This window comes from Empidonax traillii, unplaced genomic scaffold (genome assembly GCF_003031625.1).
Source record: "Empidonax traillii isolate 1590-97213 ecotype Southwest subspecies unplaced genomic scaffold, ASM303162v1 scaffold47:size1546949, whole genome shotgun sequence".
Classification (NCBI taxonomy): Eukaryota; Metazoa; Chordata; class Aves; order Passeriformes; family Tyrannidae; genus Empidonax; species Empidonax traillii.
In genome coordinates, this window is record NW_020955240.1 from 384,152 (window position 1) to 408,105 (window position 23,954).

The 23,954-nt window shown below is 38.7% G+C and overlaps 1 protein-coding gene across 4 annotated transcripts in view; it reads left to right on the plus strand.

The window, feature by feature from the left end:
- PDE4D (phosphodiesterase 4D) overlaps nt 1-23,954 on the plus strand; it is a 357,539-nt gene that overhangs the window by 259,705 nt on the left and 73,880 nt on the right. For all 4 annotated transcript variants that reach the window (XM_027878918.1, XM_027878920.1, XM_027878922.1 and 1 more), the window contains 3 exons: nt 3,487-3,523; nt 11,013-11,086; nt 12,295-12,344. In XM_027878918.1, the coding sequence (XP_027734719.1) occupies nt 3,487-3,523; nt 11,013-11,086; nt 12,295-12,344 (161 nt within the window). The remainder of the gene's footprint in view (nt 1-3,486; nt 3,524-11,012; nt 11,087-12,294; nt 12,345-23,954) is intronic.

Consider the following 23,954-nt stretch of genomic DNA (forward strand, 5'->3'; position numbering starts at 1 on the left):
AGGGCAAAGTTGATTACTGTTCTAGAATTGGGATAGAAGAGACAAATTGATGCCAGCCTTGAGGAAAGGAAGGAGAATTTTTGTACTTTGTATTTGGCAACAGTCAGCTGTACATGTTCAACTAACTTCTAACTTAGTATAGTATTTTCATCTCTTCTCCACGGTGGGGAACAGCATAGGTTATATGAGGTGAGTTCTAGTATGTCATATAGGAAACGTTAGAAAGCAAAGGACAGAAACTGTGCAGAAGGCTGGGCTTCATTACTTCACTGTGGTAAATAACATGCAATGTGGCATAGAATCTTTGGTCTGCTAATGCAAGTTTGGCCAGTGTTTTATGTAACAGTGATTCACCTCATATGGACTGTTGTATGCTTTATCAGTGTTCTTTGGTAGTGGGGAATCAAGCATTTTAACTTTTGGGGCTATGTGAACAATATTCTGCTTTCAAATCTGTCTTTCCTTTGAAAAATGAAGATGTGAACAAGTATGCCAGGCATTCTAGTTAACAGAGTCCAACTGGTGTGAACAATTTCTTATAACCTTAAAGGCTAACATCGCTGTTTATATTTAGAAGCTTGTGACATATTGCAGGATTTACACTTCCTCTTGCTGCTGGTGTATATAGATGTGTGGCATTGTCAGGCCCAGAATCCAGAAAGAATCCCCTATCAGCTTCATACCATCTGTATGAGGATAATCATACATTATAGTGTTTACTACACTGCAGTACACTGCGGATCAGTGGCATTTTGAATCATACATTCTTGCTCTTCTGTAGAGAAGTAACAGCTTCTTTAGACATGTCTACCCCATTTTTGAATACTCACTTTGTCCAGATTTTCTAACCCAATGTAGATTAAAAATTACCACATTATACAATTGCTTTTCAATTCAGGGGGGTCTGGTGTGTGCACTATTTGGTGAGAGCTGTGGGTATCTGTAATTCCAGTATCATACTTTTATCAAAAATAATGATAATTTCTGGAATTGTTGCTTTTGACTCAAGGGGCATTTGAAAAGTGAAAATTAAATTCTGGCTTGATTTCAGTATGTTAAATTGTTACTTAATAATGCCTCTTCTAAAAAAAAAGATGCTACAGTATGATATCCAGTGTTGTCCAACGAAATGCAGAAAGAGCTCAAGTAGAATGAATTTTTAAAATGAGAGGAGTGGGATCATGCCATGTTATGTAAAATAAAACAAAAACCTCCAGGGCAGAAAGCTCAGGAACATGTACATGTTGCCTTTTGTAAGTGCCTCAGAGTTTAAGGGCTGGCAAACAGGGACACTGAATGGCAAGAAATGAAAAACAAGAAAATGCCATTGCTAATAAGGAAGTCCACCAGAGTTACTGAGAAGGAGGACAATCTTATTTTCCTATTTTTTGCCAATCTGCACTTTGACACTTAATAACTCTATTGTAGCAGGACGTTAAGGCATGAATGAGTAGTCTGTGTATTTGTGTCATGTATTAGACATTCAGAAGAGTGTTTGCCATTGACAGATGCTAGAAAGAACTATCTCTACACTATCTGGCTTATTTACAGGTAGAAAACCTTCAATATTTTTGTTCTTTGTCCAGTGCTGCTGCTACCTGTAAACACTTTCATCTTCAGAATGCTACCCCTTTATAATTTCCAAATGTGGGAAATAGACTAGATCAGTAAAAATTGGGTTTGTGTTTTGAGCTGTGCCTCACAGAAGCGAAAATGGAGTGGCTATATGCAAAGAGTAAAAATATTCTTTATAAAAGTTAAGAAATTAACAGACTTTACTGAGAAACAACTAAGCCACGTGTCACATATCAGATAATGCCATTTCAAAGAACTTGAAGACAAAGAGTTTAATTTTGCTGGAAGTGAGGTAGTATAGTCAGTGGAGAACAGGAGAGAAAAAGAAGAGAGGAATTTGGCTTATATTCTGCTAAAACCTTTGTGTAATTCATTAAGCAATCCTAATCGAAAATGACAGTCTAGGACATTTGCTGATGTTTTCATGACACAATGAAAACATAAAGAGGTATTAATGCAGCTGCTCATTAATTCCCCTGTTAATGCCCTGGGTTGATTCATGTTGTCTAAAATACCCTACTGGATTTGGCTTCATTGAGTTATTAAAGCCACTGAGCATTCCTCCCATGGTGACATGTTTCAGTTTTGGCTTAGATGCTTTCCAGCCAGTCTGGGACTGTGGTTTCACCTGAAGCAACACCCAATTCTAACCACTCCTGCAAAGACTGTTAAAACTGCAGACTTCTTCCACAGGGTCCATAAAAATCCATTCCTGTATTACAAAAGGAATAAAAGAGATGTAAATAAAAATGGTTACACAGATATTAAGTATTCTGATAAATTTTAATTTTGGGAAGTTTTGTTCTTACAGACTGATTATGCAATGGTACAGATTGCACATACTGGTTTTTATTGGGTTTTTGCAATACTTGCAAACTATTTTTGTCTTGTGGTCAGTATATAAATTATAAGAATGATGTGGCATCTCAAACACAAATCATATTTCTCATTTTATCAGCCTTTTTTTAATTAGCTTTTCAAGGACTTGAAATCCATTGTTAAATACTCATATTTTATGCTTAAACTTAAATAATATTAAAATGGCACCTAAGCAATGGTAGTTTCTGCTGGAAGCTGCAACTTATAATTTATCATGATAAATTCACCACAGAAAAGTAAAGGAAAATTAAAACCAGAGTCATATTGGATTTTTGTCTTTGGAAAATTTATTTTTACCTCAATTCCTGTCATATACCCTGTCATATACATGACTGAAACCTGCAAGTTTTCCCTGTCCCCGTGTTGTGACTCTATATCCTCAATGCTACAGATGCTACTCTTAAGCCCTTCAGTCTAGTTGTATTTAGAAGTCCATATCTTTTTGAAACCATTTCAAGTGGCAGGTTTTGGTGCTGAAGAAAAGGAACCCCGCTTTCTCTTTCTCCCTTTTTCCCTACAGTGCGTCATCCTGGCACCTTGCCCAGACGTCACCCCTGGTATAGGTGAGGTTGCCACAGCAACAGCACACACTTGGTCACACCCCCTATAGCTACAGAAGTCTGAATCAGTTTGAAAGTTTTACTAGGTTTTTATTCATCTGCGATGCACTGCCCAGCCATCTGCTGTTAGTCACCCATCCAGTGCTCACAAGCCCTGCTGGTAAGTGGAGTAATTTTTGGAACTTTCACCTCCATCTCTCAAGAATGGTCCTGGGTGGTCAGTCACCTGCCCAACCTTCAGTGTAGAAACTGGCTGGTCTGTCAGCCATCCCATAGACATGTCAGGCAGCTGGGCAATAACTAAGTTCACATTTGCTTTTCATAGAATGTGTAAAGCAATAGTACTGTGTAATTGCAGAAGAATAAAGCTGGAGTTACTGACAGTGCATTTTAAGAGCTGGTTTTCTTCCTGTTAAAGCAGCAAGATAAATTTTTGGTAATACCTAACTCACAACTCTGCTCATTTTTTCAGACATGGAGATGACTTGATTGTGACACCGTTTGCTCAGGTAGGAACAATTTTGCCATATTTCTCACATGATCTTGTAATTTAAAGACTAAATGGCCAAACTAGTTGTTTTTTATCACTATTATTGTATAAGATATGTTTGCTTGAAATGAGAAAAAATGTCTAAACAGAAAGTCATAAACTTCTTACTCTCGTTATCTGCACCTCTCTTTCTTAATAGTTTTTGATTATCTGAAAAGTTGAAGTACAACAGCACAATAAACAGCTTTGATCTCTTTTCAAATACTGTAACAGGCAGTCGTAATGAAGACAGATCTCTGCTTTCCGTTATTGTATTACTTTTTATAATTACAATTTCTTCATTTGAACAAATTTTATGCATTAAATATGTGATTTCTAGATATGAGAAGTTTTACTCAGAATACTTACGTTCCTTTGCAAAACCATGTGTTTGGTTTTTCTATTCACATTCTGTTTTATAAAGTATCATCTCAAAATTCTTTACAATTCAGATAAAGATTTCACAATTTTTCACAATAGAGCTGTCTTATCATGTATGAAAAGTTAATATTCCTTGAATTCATAATGATAGGTTTTACTCTGAAATAGATAGGAATGAAAGTCAATTCAGTGTAATTACAAAGTCATATTGATTGAAGGTGAATGGGAAAAGTTGAGTCACACAGCAGTCTCAGATAAGAAGTGTGCAACGTTAGTCTCAGTATGGAGGTTGCTCTGGTCTAATGATAAGCTGTTAAAAGAATATTTATGTAATAGTTTATTAGATATTTAATTATATTGTAAACAGATACAGTGTTTATAAAACTGGAAGCAAGTTCTTAATATGAATAATACCACCATCTTTTATTAGCAGAGAAAAGATAAGCAAGTGCATTTTATAAAAATACTCTGAAGCCTCTCAAATATTAAATATACTTCAACAATAATGGAATAGAAGAAATTACAGAAAAAAAAAGTCAACACACTTCTGGTTTTATTTCCTCAGGAAACAGAAATCCTAACTCTTAAGTACAGAAGAATATATAAATTTTTTGATGCTCAAGCAAACCAGTAATATTTACTATTGTTCCTGTTCATCGTGATCTGATTTTTTTTACAAAAAAAATTACTAGGTTCTAGTTTCACTAGAAAACAGCAAATAGTACACTCCATTTATGGATATCCTTTTCTTGGGAAAAAACACCCTTTTTTTAAGGGCAGTTTTGTATTCTTGTTCACATTAATGGATGGACTTCAGCAAATAGAGCAAAAGCAGTTGAATGCTATGGCTACTTGCACCAAGGTACTTTAACTGATTAATTGAGAGCTTTTTCAATGCAAACCCCTGTTAGCAGTCGTTTAAGTCAACCTGGTTTTATTTGTGTGGAACAGGAGAAAAGCACTCACAGGGTGAATGATTGTGTCACATTCCCTGACACAGGAGAAACTGAGATGCAGTTGAGAGAGTGTGCCTAATAGAGGGAAAGTGACATCTGATTAGATTCTTAGGACATAACCCTTGTCTAAAAATTATAGAATATGCAAAATCTCATCTCCAAGTGGGGCCTGCTGATGGACTTTGTCCACAGTGAAGCACTGAGCCCATCCCTCTGAGTTACATTAGCAGTGTTAGGACCTCACTCAGGATTTCAGAAATTGGATGACATCTCCCAGTACAATGTCCACACATACAAACTACCATTTTAATGTCTTCCTAAAGCAATATTTTAACATGTAAATACATTTTTTGTGTGCATCACAGTGTGAGGAGCACGTTTGAGTTATTTCAAACCATCTGTATTTCCTTCACTTGATCAGGAAGCTTATTTCATTTGATCATGAGCCACCTGGTGGTAGTAAACCTAGTTTAGCATTTCAGTTTCTATTCAGCAAATCCCAATGGTAGTGCAGCTGCATTTTTTATATGGAGGCAGGGTGGCATACTGTGTCCCTCACATAGAAGCTGGTCCCAGGATGTCATAATTTACTATATTTACTAGAAGGGAATTTTTTAAGCTAAAATTAAAAAAAAAAATCTATCACAAGGATATTATCAGTTGCATTTCCTATATTGTAATATACAGCAACTGCTGTAATTTAATTATTCATAGAATTTTACTTTACAAAATAATTTGAGGGATTTGAAACTTAAGGAAAACTCTGTAGGTTTTTAATTACCAAAAAAAAAGTTCAATATTTAAAATCCGTTTGCAACTATTTATATATAACTTGACTTTGAAAACATTAGTATTTACTTGGAGATTAAGCCTAAAGCAGTTTGCATATGATGGATTGCTTTTATGCTCACAAATCTAACTCTAGAAATACTAATCACAAGTAGAACCTCTGTGGGCAGATTAAACTGTCACTTAAAGAAAATGATAGTGGAAAATTGAAATATTATTTTATGCACTTCTAATATAATACACTTATTAATACCGTTATACAAGAAATCAAGTTGTTTACATCTATTGTAGCCAATGACCAGCCTTTTTATTTTCACTTATACATTGATTGCAATGTATGTGAGTATGGCTTGCACTTGCAGAAACTGTCAAAGTATATGCTTTTATAATCATAGAATCATAGAATTGTTTGTGTAGGAAAGGATGTCCAAGATCATCAAGTCCAACCATGAACCTAAAACCATGTCCACCACTAAGCCATGTCCCCTAGCACCACATCTACATGTTTTTTGAATGTTTCCAAGGATGGTGATTCCACCACTTCCCTGGGCAGCCTGTTCCAATGGAGACCATTCAGTTATCCACCTTTCAGTGAATAAATTTTTCATAATATCCAATCTAAACTTCCTTTGATGGAACTTGAAGCTGTTTCATCCCAGTCATGGGAGACTTCAACCTGTCTGCTGGGAACTCAACACGCATAAAAGAGGCAGTCTAGGAGGTTCCTGGAGTGTGTGGAAGATAAATTCTTGTTGCAGCTGGTAAGTGAGCCTACCAAGGGTGATGCCTTGCTAGACTTGCTGTTTACAGAGAAGGGCTAGTGGGAGATGGGGTGGTCAGAGGGTACAGTGACCACAATATAATAGAGTTTTCAGTGAATAAAGGAGGGATGTCAACAAAACCTCTACCCTGGACACTGGTTCACAGAGTTCCTTCAGAATCAGCCCTTAAAAACAAAGGGGCCCAGGAAGATTGGACATACTTTAAGAAATAATCCTTAAAGGCACAGAAGCAGACTGCCCGTTTTCCCAAAAGACAAGTCGTCAGGAAGATGATTGGCCTTGTCTGAGCAGGGAGATTTTGCAGGAACTCAAGGAAAAAAAGAAGATGTCTCATCTTTGGAAAAACGGACAGGCAGCTCAGGAAGTACTGAAGGATGTCATTAGCTTGTCTAGAAAGAAAATTAGAAAGGCAAAAGCTGGCCACTTCTGCAAAGGATAATAAAAGTGCTTTCATCAATAACAAAAGGAGGGTCAAGGAAAACCTCTAGTATGTGGTGGGGAATATCATCACCAAAGGTGAGGTACTTAAGTGACACCTTTGCCTCATTCTTCAATGGTATCCTCAGGGCATGGTATCACCTTCAAGTGATCCTCAGGGCAACCAGCCCCCTGAGCAGGTGGACAGGGACAGGGAGCACAGTAGACCCCCAGTAATCCAGGAAGAAACAGTTAGTGACCTGCTGTGCCACTTATACACTCACAAGTGGGATCAAATGGGATCCATCATAGTGATGAGGGAGCAGTCAGAACAGCTTGTCAAGCCCCTCTCCATCATTTATCATCAGTCCTGGCTGACCAGGGAGGTCCCAGATGAGTGGAGGCTGATCAGTGTGATGGCCATCCAAAAGAAGGTTGGAAGGAGGATCCAGGGAACTACCGGCTTGTCATCCTGACCTTGGTATCTGGCAAGGTTATGGAATAGATCATTGAGTGCCATCACGTGGCATGTACAGGAAAACTAGGAGATCAGACCCAGCTGGAAGGGTTTAGGAAAGGCAGGTCCTGCCTGACCAACTTGATCTCCTTTGATGAGCAAGTGACCCACCTAGTGGATGGAGGGAAAGGCTGTGGATGTTGTCTACCTGGATTTCAGCAAAGCCTTTGACACCCAGCAGCATTCTCCTGGAAAAGCTGGCAGCACATGGCTTGGACAGGTGCACTCTTCCCTGGGTTAAGGACTGTTTGGGTGGCTGGGCCCAGAGAGTGATGGTGAATGGAGTTACATCCAGTTTGCAGCTGGTCACTAGTGGTGTCCCCCAGGGATCAGTGTTGGGCCCAGTTCTATTCAATATCTTACTGATGATTTGGGCAAAGGGATCAAGTCTACCCCTAGATGACACCAATTTGGGTGGGAGTGTTCATCTGCTGGAGGGCAGGAAGACTCTGCAGAGGGATCTGGACAAGCTGGAACAGTGGACTGAGGCCAAAGGGATGAAATTCAGCAAGGCCAAGTGCCGGGTTCTACACTTGGTTCACAACAACCCCAGGCAGCACTGCAAGCTGGGGGCAGAAAGGCTGGAAAGTAAAACAAAAAAGGACCTGGGGGTGCTGGTAAACATGAGCCAGTAGTGTGCCCAGGTAGCCAAGAAAGCCAGTGGCATCCTGATTTTCCCCCTGTACTGGAACTGGTGAGGCCACACCTTGAGTACTGTGTCCAGTTCTGGACCATTCAATACCGGAAGGAGGAGGTCCAGAGAAGGGCAAGAGAGCTGGTGAAGGGTCTGGAGCACAAGTCCTGTGAGGAGAGGTTGAGGGAGCTGGGTTATTTATGCTGGAGAAGAGGAGGCTCAGGGGTGACCTCATCAATCTCTACAACTACGTGAAAGGAGCTTGTGGCTGGGGGTGTTGGCCTCTTCTCCCTCTGTACTAGTGATGGATGACAGGACACAGTCTTAGGCTGCACCAGGGGAGGCTTAGGTTGGACATTCGGAAGATTTTCTTCAGAGGGTGATTAGACATTGGAATGGACTGCTCAGGGAAGTGGTGCAGTCACTGTCCTTGCAGGTGTTTAAGAAAAGACTGGACATGGCATTTAGTTCCATGATCTAGTTGACAAAGTGGTGATCAGTCAAAGGTTATACTCGGTGATCTCAGAGGTCTTTTCCAACCTAATTAATTTTGTGAGTCTCTGATCTTGTTCTATCACTTGTGACCTGGGAGAAAAGACTGACCTGCACCTGACTCCTTTCAGATAGTTGCAGAGAGTGATGAAGTCCCCCTCAGCCTCCTTTTCTCCAAACAACCCCAGCTCCCTCAGCCTTTCCTTGTAAGACTTGTGCTCCATTAATGCCAAAGCATCTAGGATGGTGGGCAGGTGCTGGACGTTTCATCCCTGGACCTGAAGAATAAAGAGGACATACAAAACAACAGTCAAGACTCTGCTTTCTGAAAAAGACAGATTCATATTATTTCAGACACCAGAAAATTCTGGTTATGTGCATAGTGGTGAGCACATAGAGAAACACCCTTGCAGCCTATCTGGGACTCAAGCATGGGTCCAGCAAGCCTCATTAGCCTCCTCTCATAACTGGCCTTGAGCAACCTTGCAGCTCTGCACACTTCTTTCCTCAGCATCTCAGCTGTTTAATGTCCTGTTATTTCAGATCCAAAACATACCTCGGCTGTCTTCATGTTTTCACATGACAGCGTATCTAGCCTACTAACCTGTCTGAAACTGCTCTGTGCAGCAGGCTCAGAGCCATTCATTGCCACTCAGAACAGGCAGATCTGACAAGCATGAGTGACCTGAGGTCACTCTCTGAGGAGTCTCTCCATTACCTTAATTATGGGCTTCCAATTCTCAGTGCACCTGCATATGCAGCCAATTTGAGTGTAACAGGGTTTATTGAGTAGGAGCTTGAAACCAGGAAAACTGACTACGGGGTTTTTTTCATGCCCTGGAACAGCTCTGGAAGCCACATAGATACCTTTCTCTGAAAATACTAGGACACGCAAACCATCTCAGCATCCTGACACATGTAAACTGAACCCAGGCAGATTGACAAAAGAGAAGTAAAAATGGACTTCCGTCATTAAAATGTGAATCTTATCTTAATAGGCCAAACTTCTTTTCTGTTTATGCTTTCCTTTTCCTTCCACCTTCAACTCATACTTTCCTTTTACAATATTTTCATGCTTCAGCAGTTTTTCACTGTATTTGAAGTATTCATTTTTGGATTTCTGAACTCCAAGATCATCTTTCAGCTGCTCAGTTCATGCCTGATTTCCATCTGTCTACATGAAACATCTAAATACAGTATTTTTTGGTGTCACTGTTCCCTGGGCATGCAAATCTGATAGCAGATTTTTTTAAATTATATTTTATTATTTTTATTCTTTGCTGAATGTAAAATATGTAAGTGTGCCTCCTGATCTTTGGAAAGAAAAATGTAATTAAATTAATGCTGTCTAGTTAGACAAATATATTTTTATTATCTATCTCATTTGGTAATTACTTACAATAGCTTGAACAATGCCAGTTATTATTAACTTCTGAATATTTTCTGTTACAAGTTTTCATTAGTTTATTCTTTTCAGTCTCCCATCCCCTTCCTATCCCCTGTATAAATTTAAGGTGCTATGAAAAGAGGGTTGTGTCCTCCTCAAATCAGACCTCTAAAACCCAAATTCCCATTCCTGCTTTCATTATGCCTCTGCTGAGATCACTAGAAAACCAGCCCAGTTTGGGCTGGGAAAAAATGAAGGATAACTTCAGCAGACACACCAGTGATTAGTGTGTCTGCTTCCTCCCAGTTCCAGTCTGGTTCCAAAGAACTCATGGTTCCTATCTGACGTCAACTGAACTAGCTCTTCCTTGTCAGAGAGGTTCATCTTATTATGCTTATGTGGTACAAAACTTATTGCATTTATCCAGATGCCTTCAGAAGAGAATGTCTGTGCTACTTATAACAAGACACTCCTCTTCTGCATCTACTATATATGATGTCTTGCATGAAATTAAGTCCAGAAAGGAAGTAGTTTTTCTTTTCCCAATGTGTAAAATTTGTAAGAACCTGCAGACATTTTCCCCCATCTGAGGTGATACCTCCTCTTTTTCTGATCTTCTGCACTAAGTCCCCAAATCAATTATGTATCTTAAAGGAGATGCACTTACTTTTCTTGGCAGTCTAGAAAATCTTATTCCTTTTGTCCTTTGGAGTTTGTGGGGACTGAACTGCAAATGGAAGATTCTGTAATTATTTCTTATGTAGGAGGTATTAGGCTTGAAAGGGCTAATATTATCCAAACTCAAATACTTTTATGGTAATTTTAAGGAAATAAGTAGTATTCTGTGAAAAACTTTCCTCCTCCTCAAGTAAGCTTGCATTTAAACAAATAATGAGTTTTTTATGTGGGAAAAAAAAAGAAATAAACTATGCCCTCCTATTACAGACATGTTATTGTTGAATAAAGATCAAAGGCTGCAGACTAACCAACCCTGGAAACCTTTTACAATTATTTTGCAATGCCCTTTCTTTTTCTTTTTTCAGCACAGTGGAGGAGAGATAAATCAGTCTCACTTGCGCAGACATTTATACTGAAACCACTTTATGTGTTCCAGGTGCTGGCCAGCCTGCGTACTGTACGGAATAACTTTGCTGCATTAACCAATTTACAAGATCGGGCACCCAACAAGTGAGTGTCATTTTTTGGCCACTGAAATTTTTGCAGTGATACTTTTTAATGTAAACTAAAAATGACGATTAGATGTTACAGATTTCAGCCTGTGGCACTGAACCTGTATAAAACATGCATGAGTAATTAGCTTATTAATCCCTTGAGGATGTTATTCTTGATAGCTGAGAAAACAGCCCCTTGCCTTCTGATTGATGTTGCATTGCTGTCCTCACATAAACTTGGGGTAGTTTTGTGCAACTTATATGATTTTCAGTAAGTTGGTCATATATCAAAGATCATCCAAAGATGATTCAGGCACAATCTGAGTCTTGCAAATGATCCCGAGTGAGCAAACAGCTGCAGTCAGTGAGAGCTACTTGTGTGATCTGAACCTAGAACTCTGCCTAACTCATCCAAGATAGTGACATCCCACTCATGCAGAGTAGTTCATAATTATAAATGAGACATTATAAATATGATCTTTCTCCAATTGTGTTACAGTGTCACAGTGAACGCTAATGTTATCTACATGGGCAAATTTTGTAATGCAGTCATTTCCCTCACCCATAATGTGCATCTCTAGAGCTTAGAAATCGTTAGTATTCCAAAGACAGTGGCCTACCATCGCATATGCAATGCTACTAAAAGATATTTCCATGTCTCTTCATTGGAATATGCAGATCTTACGTGTTCCCTGCTTTCAATCATCCATAACTCACTGCATCTGGGTCAGTCCAGTATCTTATAGCATTCTTCAGTGGGCAAAACAGCCCACTGAACTGTTTTCCTGAAAGCTTATTGTGAAAGGTAAATGCAAAATAATGTGTGAAATGTACATGAAAAATAATAGAGTAAAAAAAAAGTAAACGTTTCAAGTCGAAGAACATGAGAAGTGCAAGAGTTGTTAGAATAATGCTAAATATGTATATAAATTTTAAACTAGGTATAAGCTTTATGTATGATTAGGCAGGCTTTTAATAAACTTCTAAGTTCCTAAAATATTCCTGTCTTGGAGTCCCCAGTCTGCAGAGAGGTTTCAGGGAGGTCAGTTAGGACTTCTCTTCTACACCAGAAAGAAATATCTGCTGTAAATGAACTTTGGCAATGCCAGTGTAGTCCATTCCAAAATAATTTTCCAAGGTAATGTATTTTCTATTACATTATTCAAGGATTTAGTCATCTGTGAGTTTATCAGGCTTAGACCTTTTTTATTTTCTTTTCAATAGACGATCACCAATGTGTAATCAAGCATCTATTAACAAAGCAACTATAACAGGTAAGAAGAATTTATTTATAAAAACATCTCACTGAACACTGTGTTTTGTAATAATAACCTTATATTGTTTCATCTCCTTATATCTGTTTTATTAAAGAGGTTTTGAGTCATCTTGTTACTCAAATTGGTTACTTTTAGTGTTCTATCATGTCAGCTTTAGAGTTCTGTTTTATTAACCTGGTTTTAATTTCTTTCTCAATTCTTTTTCCTTATATACCAGTGTGTGACTGTTTTGTGATTACATTCATTAGTACCTTCTTGTAATGAAATGTAGTAGAAAAAACTGGTATGAGGAATACATCGATCTTTCTTTTTGGGATATGGAGTTCTGGGGCAAAGTCTTTGCATTACAAGCGCTTAGACAATGAGGAGAAATTATCAAACTGACTCTTCAGATTTAGAATGGTAAATTCTATTTCTATAACATTTGTAGGTGAGTAAGAGAAAAAAATAATTTCCTTTTAAAAGATAGTATTCTTTCTAAGGAAACATTAACTTGGAAACAGGATTGGCACTCTAAATTATGTGAATACTTTGGAAAATTTTACCCTACAGCCCTTTCAGTTATTTTTAGGGCAACTTGGTCTTGGCCATGTTTATGGGAATACAGCTTATTTGACCCCAAATTTTTTTACATCACGTTAGTTCACGTGTTCTTACACTTTCTAATTTTCCAGGTGGTTACTTTCTCTATCATGCTCTTTCAGAGCAAAAGAGCATTTGCTTTGCCTCTTGATGAAAGTATACAGACAGTTGCAAACAGGCAAATTATCATTTAAACCAAAACCAGAAACATAATTTTCCTTAATTTTCAAAATACCTTTTGCCTTTTTATTATATAATACCTTTGTAACTCAAGAAAGAAATGCTACTTCAGCAATTTTGAGGAGAAGCGTGGTTTTGTAACATTCAATAGTTTCTGTCTTTAGGCTCTGGAATTTGTTAAAATTATTGGTGTTTTTCAGTTAACCTCTCACAATATCCATACTTACCTCAAAATGGCACAGTCTTGGCAGTTCTGTAGAGCTTTATTCTCCTAGGAACTAAGCATGCAACATGGCCATTTGTGTATAGGACTTAACAGGAAACACAAGGTCAAGTCTTCAAATCTAAAACAAGAAAGGCATCCTTGTTAAAGAATGTTCTGCAATCATACTTACATTCATGTAAATTAAATAAATAGAGGAAGACAGAGATGGGGGGAAACAGGAGAAAAGATGAAAAGGAATTTGGTAAAGCTAAGTGACTAAAAGAGCAAAATTCCTATTTACTATTTTAAGAATTCACCCAGAGGCACAAATGCATGACAAAATACCTTAGCAAAAAAGGAAGAAACTGTCAAATTGAGAAGTGTGGCAGCATGGGAATCACATGTTCAAATTCTTAGAAGCAACAGCAACCATGGTGGCCTTAAAATTTACATTGATTTTTCAATGTAAATATGTAGAAGTTCATGATCAAAATAAAATCTATTCAATATATCCACACGAATCCATTTCGTAACCTTCTTGATAGAAACTAATGAATATCAATGACATACTTGAAATTCAATATCAGCCAACTATGCTATACCACGCTAAGTGCTCCTTTTGCAGACAGGTTAGGGGGTGAGATGTGAGCTTTTTGTGTAACAATAGACCTTTTAGATTGTACTTTTCATACTTGCTTTAGACTCTAGGCTGTAAACATCTATTTTATCTATAGTCAGTGTGAATAAGAGGACATGAAAACTTATTTTTGTTAGATGTTTTCTTCAAAGGGAGATGAATTGCTCCCTGAAAGTGCCGTCTCTCTCCCATGACTGAGACCAGCCTGGGATAACTCTATTTTGCTAAACAGTACTTACATGTTTGGTGTTCTGTACTTCCACCAGTAGAGGGGTTCCTCTCACTATGAATCATATTTTCCAGGCAGTGACCGAGAGGTCACTTCTGTTTCATTTCAAGTGGACATAATTGTCTTAAGACAACCAGTGAAATATAAATGTTTTGTTTTTTTTTTTTTAAAAAAGAAAAAAAAAAAAGAAACTAAAAAATAAACTATCTGTGACTCAAGGATTGAGCTTGCAAGTTTCCTATTACAGTCCACTCATCCAGTCCACACTTCCTGAGTTTGCCTTTGAGGATGTTGTGAGAGACAGTCCTGAAAGACTTGCTGAAGTTGAGTTAGAAAATATTCACTGCTCTCTCCTCGTCCATCCAGGTAGTTATTTCATTGTAGGAGGCAATCAGGTTGATCAAGCATGATTTACCTTTAGTGAATCCATGATGACTATTCCTGATCACCTTCTTGTCATACATGTGACTAGAGATGGCTTCCAGAAGGAGTAGCTCTATCTTTCCCAGGGACTGAGGTAAGGCTGACTGGCCAGTAGTTCCCTTAGTCCTCCTTCTTACCCTTTTTGCAGATTGGGATGATACTTGCTTTCTTCCCATCCTCAGGCACCTTTCCTGATTGCCCTGACCTTTCAAAGGTGATCATGAGCAGATTCTATGGTTTCCATCAGCTCTCTTGGCACTCATGGATGCATCCTGACAGAGCATATGGACTTGTGCATGTCGAATTTGCCTAGGTGTTCTCCAACACAATCCTCCTTGGCCAAGGGAGGATTCCTTTACCCTGATCTCCTGGATCAGAGATGCCTGAGGGCTGGTATTGTCAGTGAAGACTGATGCAAAGAAGGCATTCAGTAACTCTGTCTTCTCTGCATTGTCTGTTACCTGTGTCGTCCCCCCCCCCCCCCCCCCCCCCCCCCCCCCCCCCCCCCCCCCCCATGTAGTATCAAAGTAGCCTTTGTTTTCATTTGGTTATGGATGTATTTGAAAAAGCCATGTTCAGGATTCTGCCATAGGAATAAAGTAAACATGAGAACAGGAGTGGACAAAAAAACCAAAACCATACAAACCCAACAAATAAGCAAACAAGAAAACCCCAGACAAAACCAAAACCAAACAAAATGCCCAACGGCAACAACAACAACAACAATAAAAGTATTCCTATGGTAAACTGCAATGTCAAACCTTTTTGGCAGAGGTGATGTAAAATGCTCTGAAATCCTCATTCAAGGTTATTGATTGAAGGGTGCTTTCCTGAAGCACTTGAGAAACCTGACAGCCTATTTTGAAAGAGGAATTTCTTTGATAAATTGGTCTTTGTTCTCTGTGTAGTACTTTGAGCAATACGTAAATGTTCTGTTGCTTGGACTTTTGCTTATACCCATACACCTATGGATATTTTGAATGAATTTAACTCACTTAAGTCAATTATTTTTATTAGCACAATAGATAGCACAGACACATTCTCAAGTGTGAATGTGATTTGTAGCATTTTCATCTAATTAAGGCAGTGGTAACTGCCATCTGTTATTTGAGAAGTTAGTACATATGTATCTGCAGACTCATAGCAAGTTAATAGCATACATCACCAGTGGTTGAATTCAAAATTTACAAGTGCTTGTATGAACAGAAATCACTGGCACACACATGCCACTACACTTCAGTTTACTTCCTAGGGGACTTTGTGCAATACTCACATTTAGGACCACAATTCTCACTATAAGTCAGTTAAATGTGCCCTTTTAACTTCTCTGAATGCTTTTAAAATTCCATTTTTATGTGAAGTGCATGAAGACATCAATATTCATTACAACCGTTTCCTCAAATGGACCCAAACATAACATTCTGTTGTTTGACGTGGATTTTAATATGTGAAGAGTAATAGAAGAGAGAGGGATTGACAAAGTACAAAAAGCTACATTCATGTTAACCAAGTCCTGAAAATGTGGTTTTTTGGAAGACACTTACAGCACATGTACAGGTTAAGTGCTACTTGTCACTGTCAGTCAGATAAATAAGTATGTATCATTTTATTATTCCTATCCAACTCAATTACTTCCTGGATGAAAAACTGAATATGAACCAGTCTCAAAAAGCTAATCACACCCCGGTCTGCATCAAAAAAGTATGTCCACCAGATCATGTTTTCATGGGGTTCTACATCCAGATCTGGGGCCCCCAGCATAAGAAAGCTCATACCTTTTCAAGCCAGTCCAAAGAAGGACAGAAAGACGATCAGAGAGGGCCAGAGCACCTCTTCTGTGAAGAAAGGCTGAGAGAGTTGGGTTTGTTCTGTTTGGAGAACCAGAAGAGGCTCCAGGGTGACATTACTGCAGCCTTCCGGTACCTAGAGGGGCCTATATGAAAGCTGAAGACAGAGTATTTCCTATAGTAAAGCTGAAAAGGAACTATTTACAAGGGTGTGTAGTGATAGGAAAAGGGGCAGTGGCTTTAAGCTGAAGGAGGGCAGGTTTAAGTTAGGTATTATGAAGAAATTCTTTGCTGTGGGGGTGGTGAGGCACTGGAACAGGTTGCCCATACAAGCTGTAGATGCCCCATCCCTAGAAGTGTTGAATGAAGGTCTGAGCAACCTGGTCTAGTGGAAAATGTTGAATCTATATGAACTAGATGGTCTTTAAAGTCTCTCCCAATTCAAACCATTTAATGTTTCTGTGAATTCTAATAGTAGATAAAAAGAAAGAGATTTATATTTTGCAGTCCAGAGCATTCCATTTAGCTTCCACTGGAATCCCTCCAGTTGGTCCATGTAGTTCAGTAAGCAATTAGGAATGCAGATGTCCTTTGTTTTAGCTAGTTTCAGCCATTTCATTTTTGCAAAATAAGCTCACAATTTTCTAACAAATATTTGGTATACAGGATGGACAATCATCAGTTTTAGTGGAGTTGAACCAATTCCCCGTGATTACAGTACAAAACACTTTAAGTGACCTGTATATTGTTTTCTTAAGCAATGAATAATATTTTGCATACATAAAACAGATTTGGAAAACAGCAACATGTATGTCATCTACTCCTTTCAGTTAATCATTAAAACCCTTATCTAGAGCATGATAACAAAACAGAGAGTTATATCATTTCTAGCCGTGTTAGCCACAATAAAAACAAAATCATATAGCTTTGTGAGATACAGGACACAAATTGCATTTAGACTGAAATTCATTCATATATCTCCTGACCATAGTAAGCGAGGTACTCAGCTGACAGGTAAGGAATTGGAGAGACAGGAGTCTGCTCTCCCCCAGTCTTTCACAGTCACTTTGCCACCTTTGGGGATGAACTACCAGCTTTATCCCTTGCACATGCAGAGTTTGTGAGATATCAATAAATAGAGGCCATATTTGCTTACATTAAGAAAAAAATAGCTCTCTGTGTCACAGTTGGTGTAGCACTGTCATGTGCTATAATGAAAAAAAAATTAAAATTGGTCATTTAAAAACATAACTATTGAACTGTTTTTCCTTTTCAAAGGTAAAAGTATTTTTGCCTCCAGTTCAGCCCCTTCAGTTTAGGGAAAAGGTTGTTAATTGGCAGGATACAACTGTGAAGGCTTACTGAATGCTCTCTCCATCTTGACTTATAGGGCTTTAATTAATGTTACAAAACTATTCTAACTGAAAGACTTCAAATTAAATCTATATGTAGTGCTCCTGTAGGCTCAGTGGGTTTGTTAAACCTTACTTGAGGCAGAACAGCAGTAAGAAGACTGACACTGTTTTGAACCACATAAGCTGTTCATGTATCATATCACATTCAAGGAAGTGAATAAAACCAGGGTACAAAATAGTATATGCTCTATATTTGAATACTGCCCTTCCACAGTGATACCTGATAGACAAATATGAAAGCTTACATAACAAGTTAAACAGAGAAGTACAGTCAGAGTTTACAATATTCCTGGCAAAGATGTCTATGTAATTGAAGCTAACCACCCACAAATCAAAAGTTAGAAAATAACAGCAGTTGTTTTCAAGTGTGTAGACAACACTCGGCCCTTATGTATGACTTTTAATTTTTAACATTTTGTTTCAGTAGAAATGTATGGGGTTATCAAAGTGCATAGAGACTAGAATGCATCATAGGGCTGACCTCTGCTTATTATCTTCGCCTAGCACTTCAGGTTACTTTTCCCTCAGACTGCAATGTATCATAGCTTTGATTTTCTTATAGACTCACACATATTGGAGTTAGAATAGGGATTAATTGAAAAATAATAGAAATATTGTGAGGAAGGCAAGAAGTCTGAAAATATCTTGAAACAGTCCAGTGGGTATATTACAGATTTATTTTAATTGTTTAGCATTTGTTCAGCAAGTTGCAAAGGGGGGAAAAGGATTCTGTTAAAGCAGCAAATCTTGCTAAGTTGACTCTTTGATCTTTCTTAATTACAAAATATTTTTGGCTTTATTTTATTTCCTTAAAAGGAAGAAAATCCCTATTTTACTCTCTTTTCCTTACACTTATCTTTATTTCATTCAGATTTTTCTTCTATCTCTCTTATGACTTAATTTAAAATCTGGCATGTTTTGTTCTATTTAAATGCCTTCATGATTTTCTTTAAATGCAGTGTGTTCAAATCTTTATGATCTATTATCTTTATTGTATTTGTTTTCCTTCAAATCCTCTTTACAAAACAACAGCAAAAGCCACTAAAAAGAAAGAAAAAATATGAAAATATCAGATGCAGAGGCTTTGAGAGAGTAGAATATTTCTAGAACTACATGAAAAATCACGACAAAACAGATCGAGTATAAGCATTTATAAAAGCAGAATTGGACTTGAACATCCTTACATCTTTATTTATAATACTGGATTCAGTTATGTTTCAATACTTTTTAATCTATTAAGTAGCAATGATTTTCAAATCAATATCTATCACTCCAGACTTTTTAACTCCTTCAGAACTGTTTATCAAGGAATACCTCTATCTGTTGGGTAATAAGCTCAATTAGAGCATTCTCTTTGTTTGCCTTGTTTACAGTTTACACCAATAGTTTCACCATTCCTAAAAACAACATGATTAATATTAAAAGCCTTATAAACTTTATTCTGGGAAAAATAAGGAATGTGTTAATACTAGCTCAAACATTCCCCCTTTCAAAGCCCGGTATTTCAGCAGATTGCTATTTTACTGAGTTATTTATTAGCTCATCATCTGGCAGTGCTCAGACAAGGTTATTTGGAAGGTAGTGTTAATATTTCAGTGCAGGGAAAGAGCTTTCCCAAAGCATTTTAGGGCAGCATTGCAAATGAGAAGGACTGCAAGACATATAAGTACACCTCGGCTCACTATATTTAATCAGCATGTACCAACAAAAACAAAGTAGTAAAGACTGACTTTCATCCACCAGAGTAAGAGCCCAGTGTTAGTAAATCCCCAGGCTAAAGCCCACAGTCTCACAGCTTCACGGCTATCAGATTAAAGCTAGCTATGATCACATCCCTGGCTGCAGTAGCAACATAGCTTTAAATAAAACTTGTCACATGTGTAAAGTCCAAATTAGCCACTTTTCTGTTACACAAGATTGCTTCTAGCAGTTCTCAAACTTGGCTATGTGTGTGTTGCTAGAGGATGGACTGTTACCAGATGGCAGTCAGAGTCATTCAAAAAGGCTTTAGTCTATGTAATTGGCATAGTAAACTGAAGCATGAACTGTTTCATAGAAAAGAAAGACAGGTCCCTGCATCTAATCACACTTAACACATTTAACTTGTAACATTGTTTAGCAGAGAAAAAGAATGCAGAAGATAATGTTTTTAAATTTGTTCTCTTCATGAAGAGTCTGTTCTGTTAGCTGAGGCTGGAAACAGAAATTGTTCTTTAAAGGTGGGGAAGGAGGGAAAGAGGTTCTGCTTACTGTGTTCTTCTGTAAAGGCTTTCTCTATGAAGGCAACTTACATGGCCACTTTGTCTATCTGTGCTACTAATACTTTGGAAATGTGTAGCTAAGAATAAGTGTCAGGCTCTCCTACAAAGTGGAAATGTTAGCACTACAGACTGTAGTCCATGTCAGCTGTAAATGGGAATGGAATTTCTAGGCTACTCATCAGACAAAGAGCATGGATCAGTGGTTACCAGTGTGCGTAAGTTGCATGGATCAGAAATAGTCAGCCAAAGAGTACACTTGAGGAAACAAATATCCTCTGGCTACTAATCCTAGGGGTGAGGGGGAAGTATAACTTGCCTTCTAATTTTAAAATTAAATTTACTTTTTAATATATTAATATCCCATCCTGTCGTGGTATATATGGTTACTTTTGTATGTGTAGTTATCTGCCAGTTCAATGATCTACTGTGTTTGTATTAGACTAAGAAAATTGTTACAAGTCTATTTTTTAAAATACACTAGTAAGACAGGTCAATTTTATAATTTTATCTACAAGTGCACAGACAAAGGACTTTATATGATGTAGAAACTATTTTCTGGCAGGCTTTGTTGTTGTATTGATCATCGTAAAACGGATTCACTCTTAAATGGACACCTAGACAAACAGAATTATTAACTAACTAACTAACTAACTAACTAAATAAATAAATATATTTTCCCATTTAAAAGAGTTACAGAATCAAAATTCGGTTTTGTAAGCTTAGACTCAGAAATCTCCCCATAACTTTTGAATTTCATTCAACAACTATACCCAAACAAAGAGCAAATTATCCCAGTACCAGAGACCCTGAGTTCATCATAGGCTGTAGCAATGGATTTCTGCCATAAAACTCCCGTTCAAAGCTGTCAGTTCCAGAAAACTATTGCATTCAACATAAATAGAATTCAGGCAAAATTGCTTTCCAGAATTCTGTCATTGGCCATTCTGCATAAACCCTAGCCATTTTTTAAAAGTGTGTTTTAATGACCACAAAGCAGGGTTTCATTTTATGCAAATCTCAGTTACTCTTCTTGGTTAGACTGTCCATTATGGAATTGAAACAACCTCAGTGAGCATAACTTTTTCAGGCCTGGCCCAGATTTTACTTAATTTCTCAGTCTTGCTTTCTCTGGATTTTTATCTTGCCACATAGGTGGCATGAACGAAGCAGTCCTGTCATAACATGCCACTTGGTACATAGCAGTTGTTTTCATTGAAAAATGTGATGTCTGGCCTGTATTTGCAGCTTTATTGCTGTGTCTGGAAGAGTGACGACAACAAGCCATTTCTAAAAATTATGAATTTAGCCACAGTTTTAGGGAGCTGTCTGGAAATGGATTCAGCCTGGTTGCTGCAAACCATTTTTGACATAATTTTTTTGGTCATTCTAAAAAAAAAAAAAAAAATAATGTGATGTGCTTACCGAGCAGAAAAGGAGCATGTATCATTGTATCATTTTTCAATTTCACTACCTGTGCATAGCCATCCATTGGAGAAATGCAACAACAATATTTGTGCAGTACAGATATTACAATGAAACAATGCAAAAACCTCAGCAGCAGCAGATGCATCTGCAGCTTTCCAGGCTGTCATGCTTTGCCTCTGCAAGTCCATCAAGCTGCCACTTCCCACTTTGTGAGCCAAAGTCATACACAGGGCCAACAGCTGTCATTATTTGAAAATTAATTGAATTTCAAGTGCTTTTTTCTAGCACTGAATGTGATTTAGCTCTCACTTCTTGGGTGGGTGGGGGTGTTGATGCTTCATGTCATGTATAGTAACAGTGCATAGGTTGCAAACACTGTGTTACCATGTATCTGACTGCAAGACGAAAGAAACAATCCTGAGTTTGATTTGGTATGTAAAAAACCTCGGTCTTAAATAATGCTAATGTATTTCATTCAAAGAGGAATTTTGCTTTAGAGATAAGGACATAAACAGTTATAATTTTATAAAATTGAATTTGTTGGATTTTGTACATTTGCATATATATAGAATAGGTCAGGGGGTGTATGTATAGACAATATATAAAGGCATTGATATATAACAGAGGTTCATATAAGAGAGGAAGGCTTGTACAAACAGACATTTTGGGACATTTACAGTAACATCTGCTAATCAGCTGAGCCACATATTGCAAGCTGCAAATCAGACTGAGACACTATATGGATGCTGCAGATTTTAGTGTAAATCCATTAGACTTTGCATCATCAAATCAGTCTGACAAACTAATCGCTGCCGTCCTCTCCCACAGCTTTCACATCAGCTCAGGCTTGGAATGTATTTTCTCTCATAAAATCTTTGAAGGTCTTTGTCCTTTTTTTTTGTCTTCTACAGTGCAGTGTCTACAGTTTGATGCAATATCCTGCCTGCATGTCAGCGGCCTTGACCTCCCTGCTGCCATAAACACTTCTAAATGCCTGTTGTTTCCACAGTTTTCCCAGCATCAGGTTGAACGCTCAAGCGTCCAAAAATGCTCCAGAAGGAACACCAGTTCTCAAACCCCATCACCTATGGTGCCAAAATAACCATACGGTGCCAGGAATGGGTGTAATTACCATGGAAAACAGGTGCTAGGCGTGACATGAAACAGTCATGGAAGGGGAAGGGACTTGACCCATCGAGGGTTAATTTTTTTGACACTTCGGCTGGAAGCCGCCTTTTTCAGACCTTCAGTGCTTTTAGGAAAACCACTTTTCCCTGGCTCACGACTGCGCACCCGTGGGGCTCCGCCAGCACAGGCTCCGAGGGCCGGCCGGGAGCACCTGTGAAGGACATGCAAACTGTCCTGAGGCCGGGCGCTGCCGGGAAGCTGGGACACGCCTGGACGCCGGGAGGAGGGCAGTGCCCTGCCGGCTCGGGCAGCGGGAGGCGCGGTCTCCCCCTCCCCCGTCGGCTCCGCTTCGCGGGTTGGGGCGGCGCCGGGGCCGGCGGTGAGATAAGCGAGGCCACTGCCGTGAGCAGGAGCGGAGGGCCCGGCCGGGGCCAAGGGGGTGCTCCGGTCGGCCGTTCTGCTCGTCCGCCTCTCCTGGAGCGGGCGGTGCCTGGGGACGCTGCAGGCGGGGACCGCGCGGGGAGTGTTTGAAATCTGTGTGGTCGTGTCGGTGGACTGTTTTTCATGGAACCGTAGAATATTTTGGGTTGGAAGGGACTTGAAAGACTATCTATTTCCCACCCCCAAGCCTTGAGCAGGTACACCTTCCACTAGACCAGGTTACTTAGAGCCCAGTGCAACCTGGCCTTGAACACTTCCAGGGGGTGGGGCACACACAGCTTCTTTGGGCAACCTGTGCCAGGGCCTCACAACCCTCATAGTAAAGAGCTTCTTCATCATATCTAGTCTAAGCCTCTCTCCTTTTTGTTTAAAGACTTGCTTGCCCATATAAAATGCCTCTCTCCATCTCTCTTGTAAGCTGCCTTTATGTACTGAAAGGCTGCAATAAGATCATCTTGGAGCCTGTTCTTCTCCAGGCTGAACAATCCCTTACTTGAATCTCTGAAGGAGACCCTGTAAATACATGTTTCTGGTGGGGAAAAAAGCAAAGTCTGTTAACTGGAGTCACTGTAAAAATAGGCTGTGGTAGTAATTGATGTGCTTTCATACACGGTAGAAGTAATTTTTTTATTTCCCTGAATTTCTATGATTGAATCTTCCCTAACTTATCAGTATCTCCAGAAAGTCATCAGAGTCATCAGCGATTTCTGTATGGTGTCAAATCAAAATCAGATGTGCTTGTCCATTTGCAATTATATCTCAATATCTCTGATTTAACCTCATCAAATTTGTAGCCATTCCATTTAATCTTATTTGTAGCTTTATCCCTTTTTTTTTGATGTTGGATAATTGTAGTGTCCCCATCAGTCAATACATGTTTAAAAACAGGTTTCA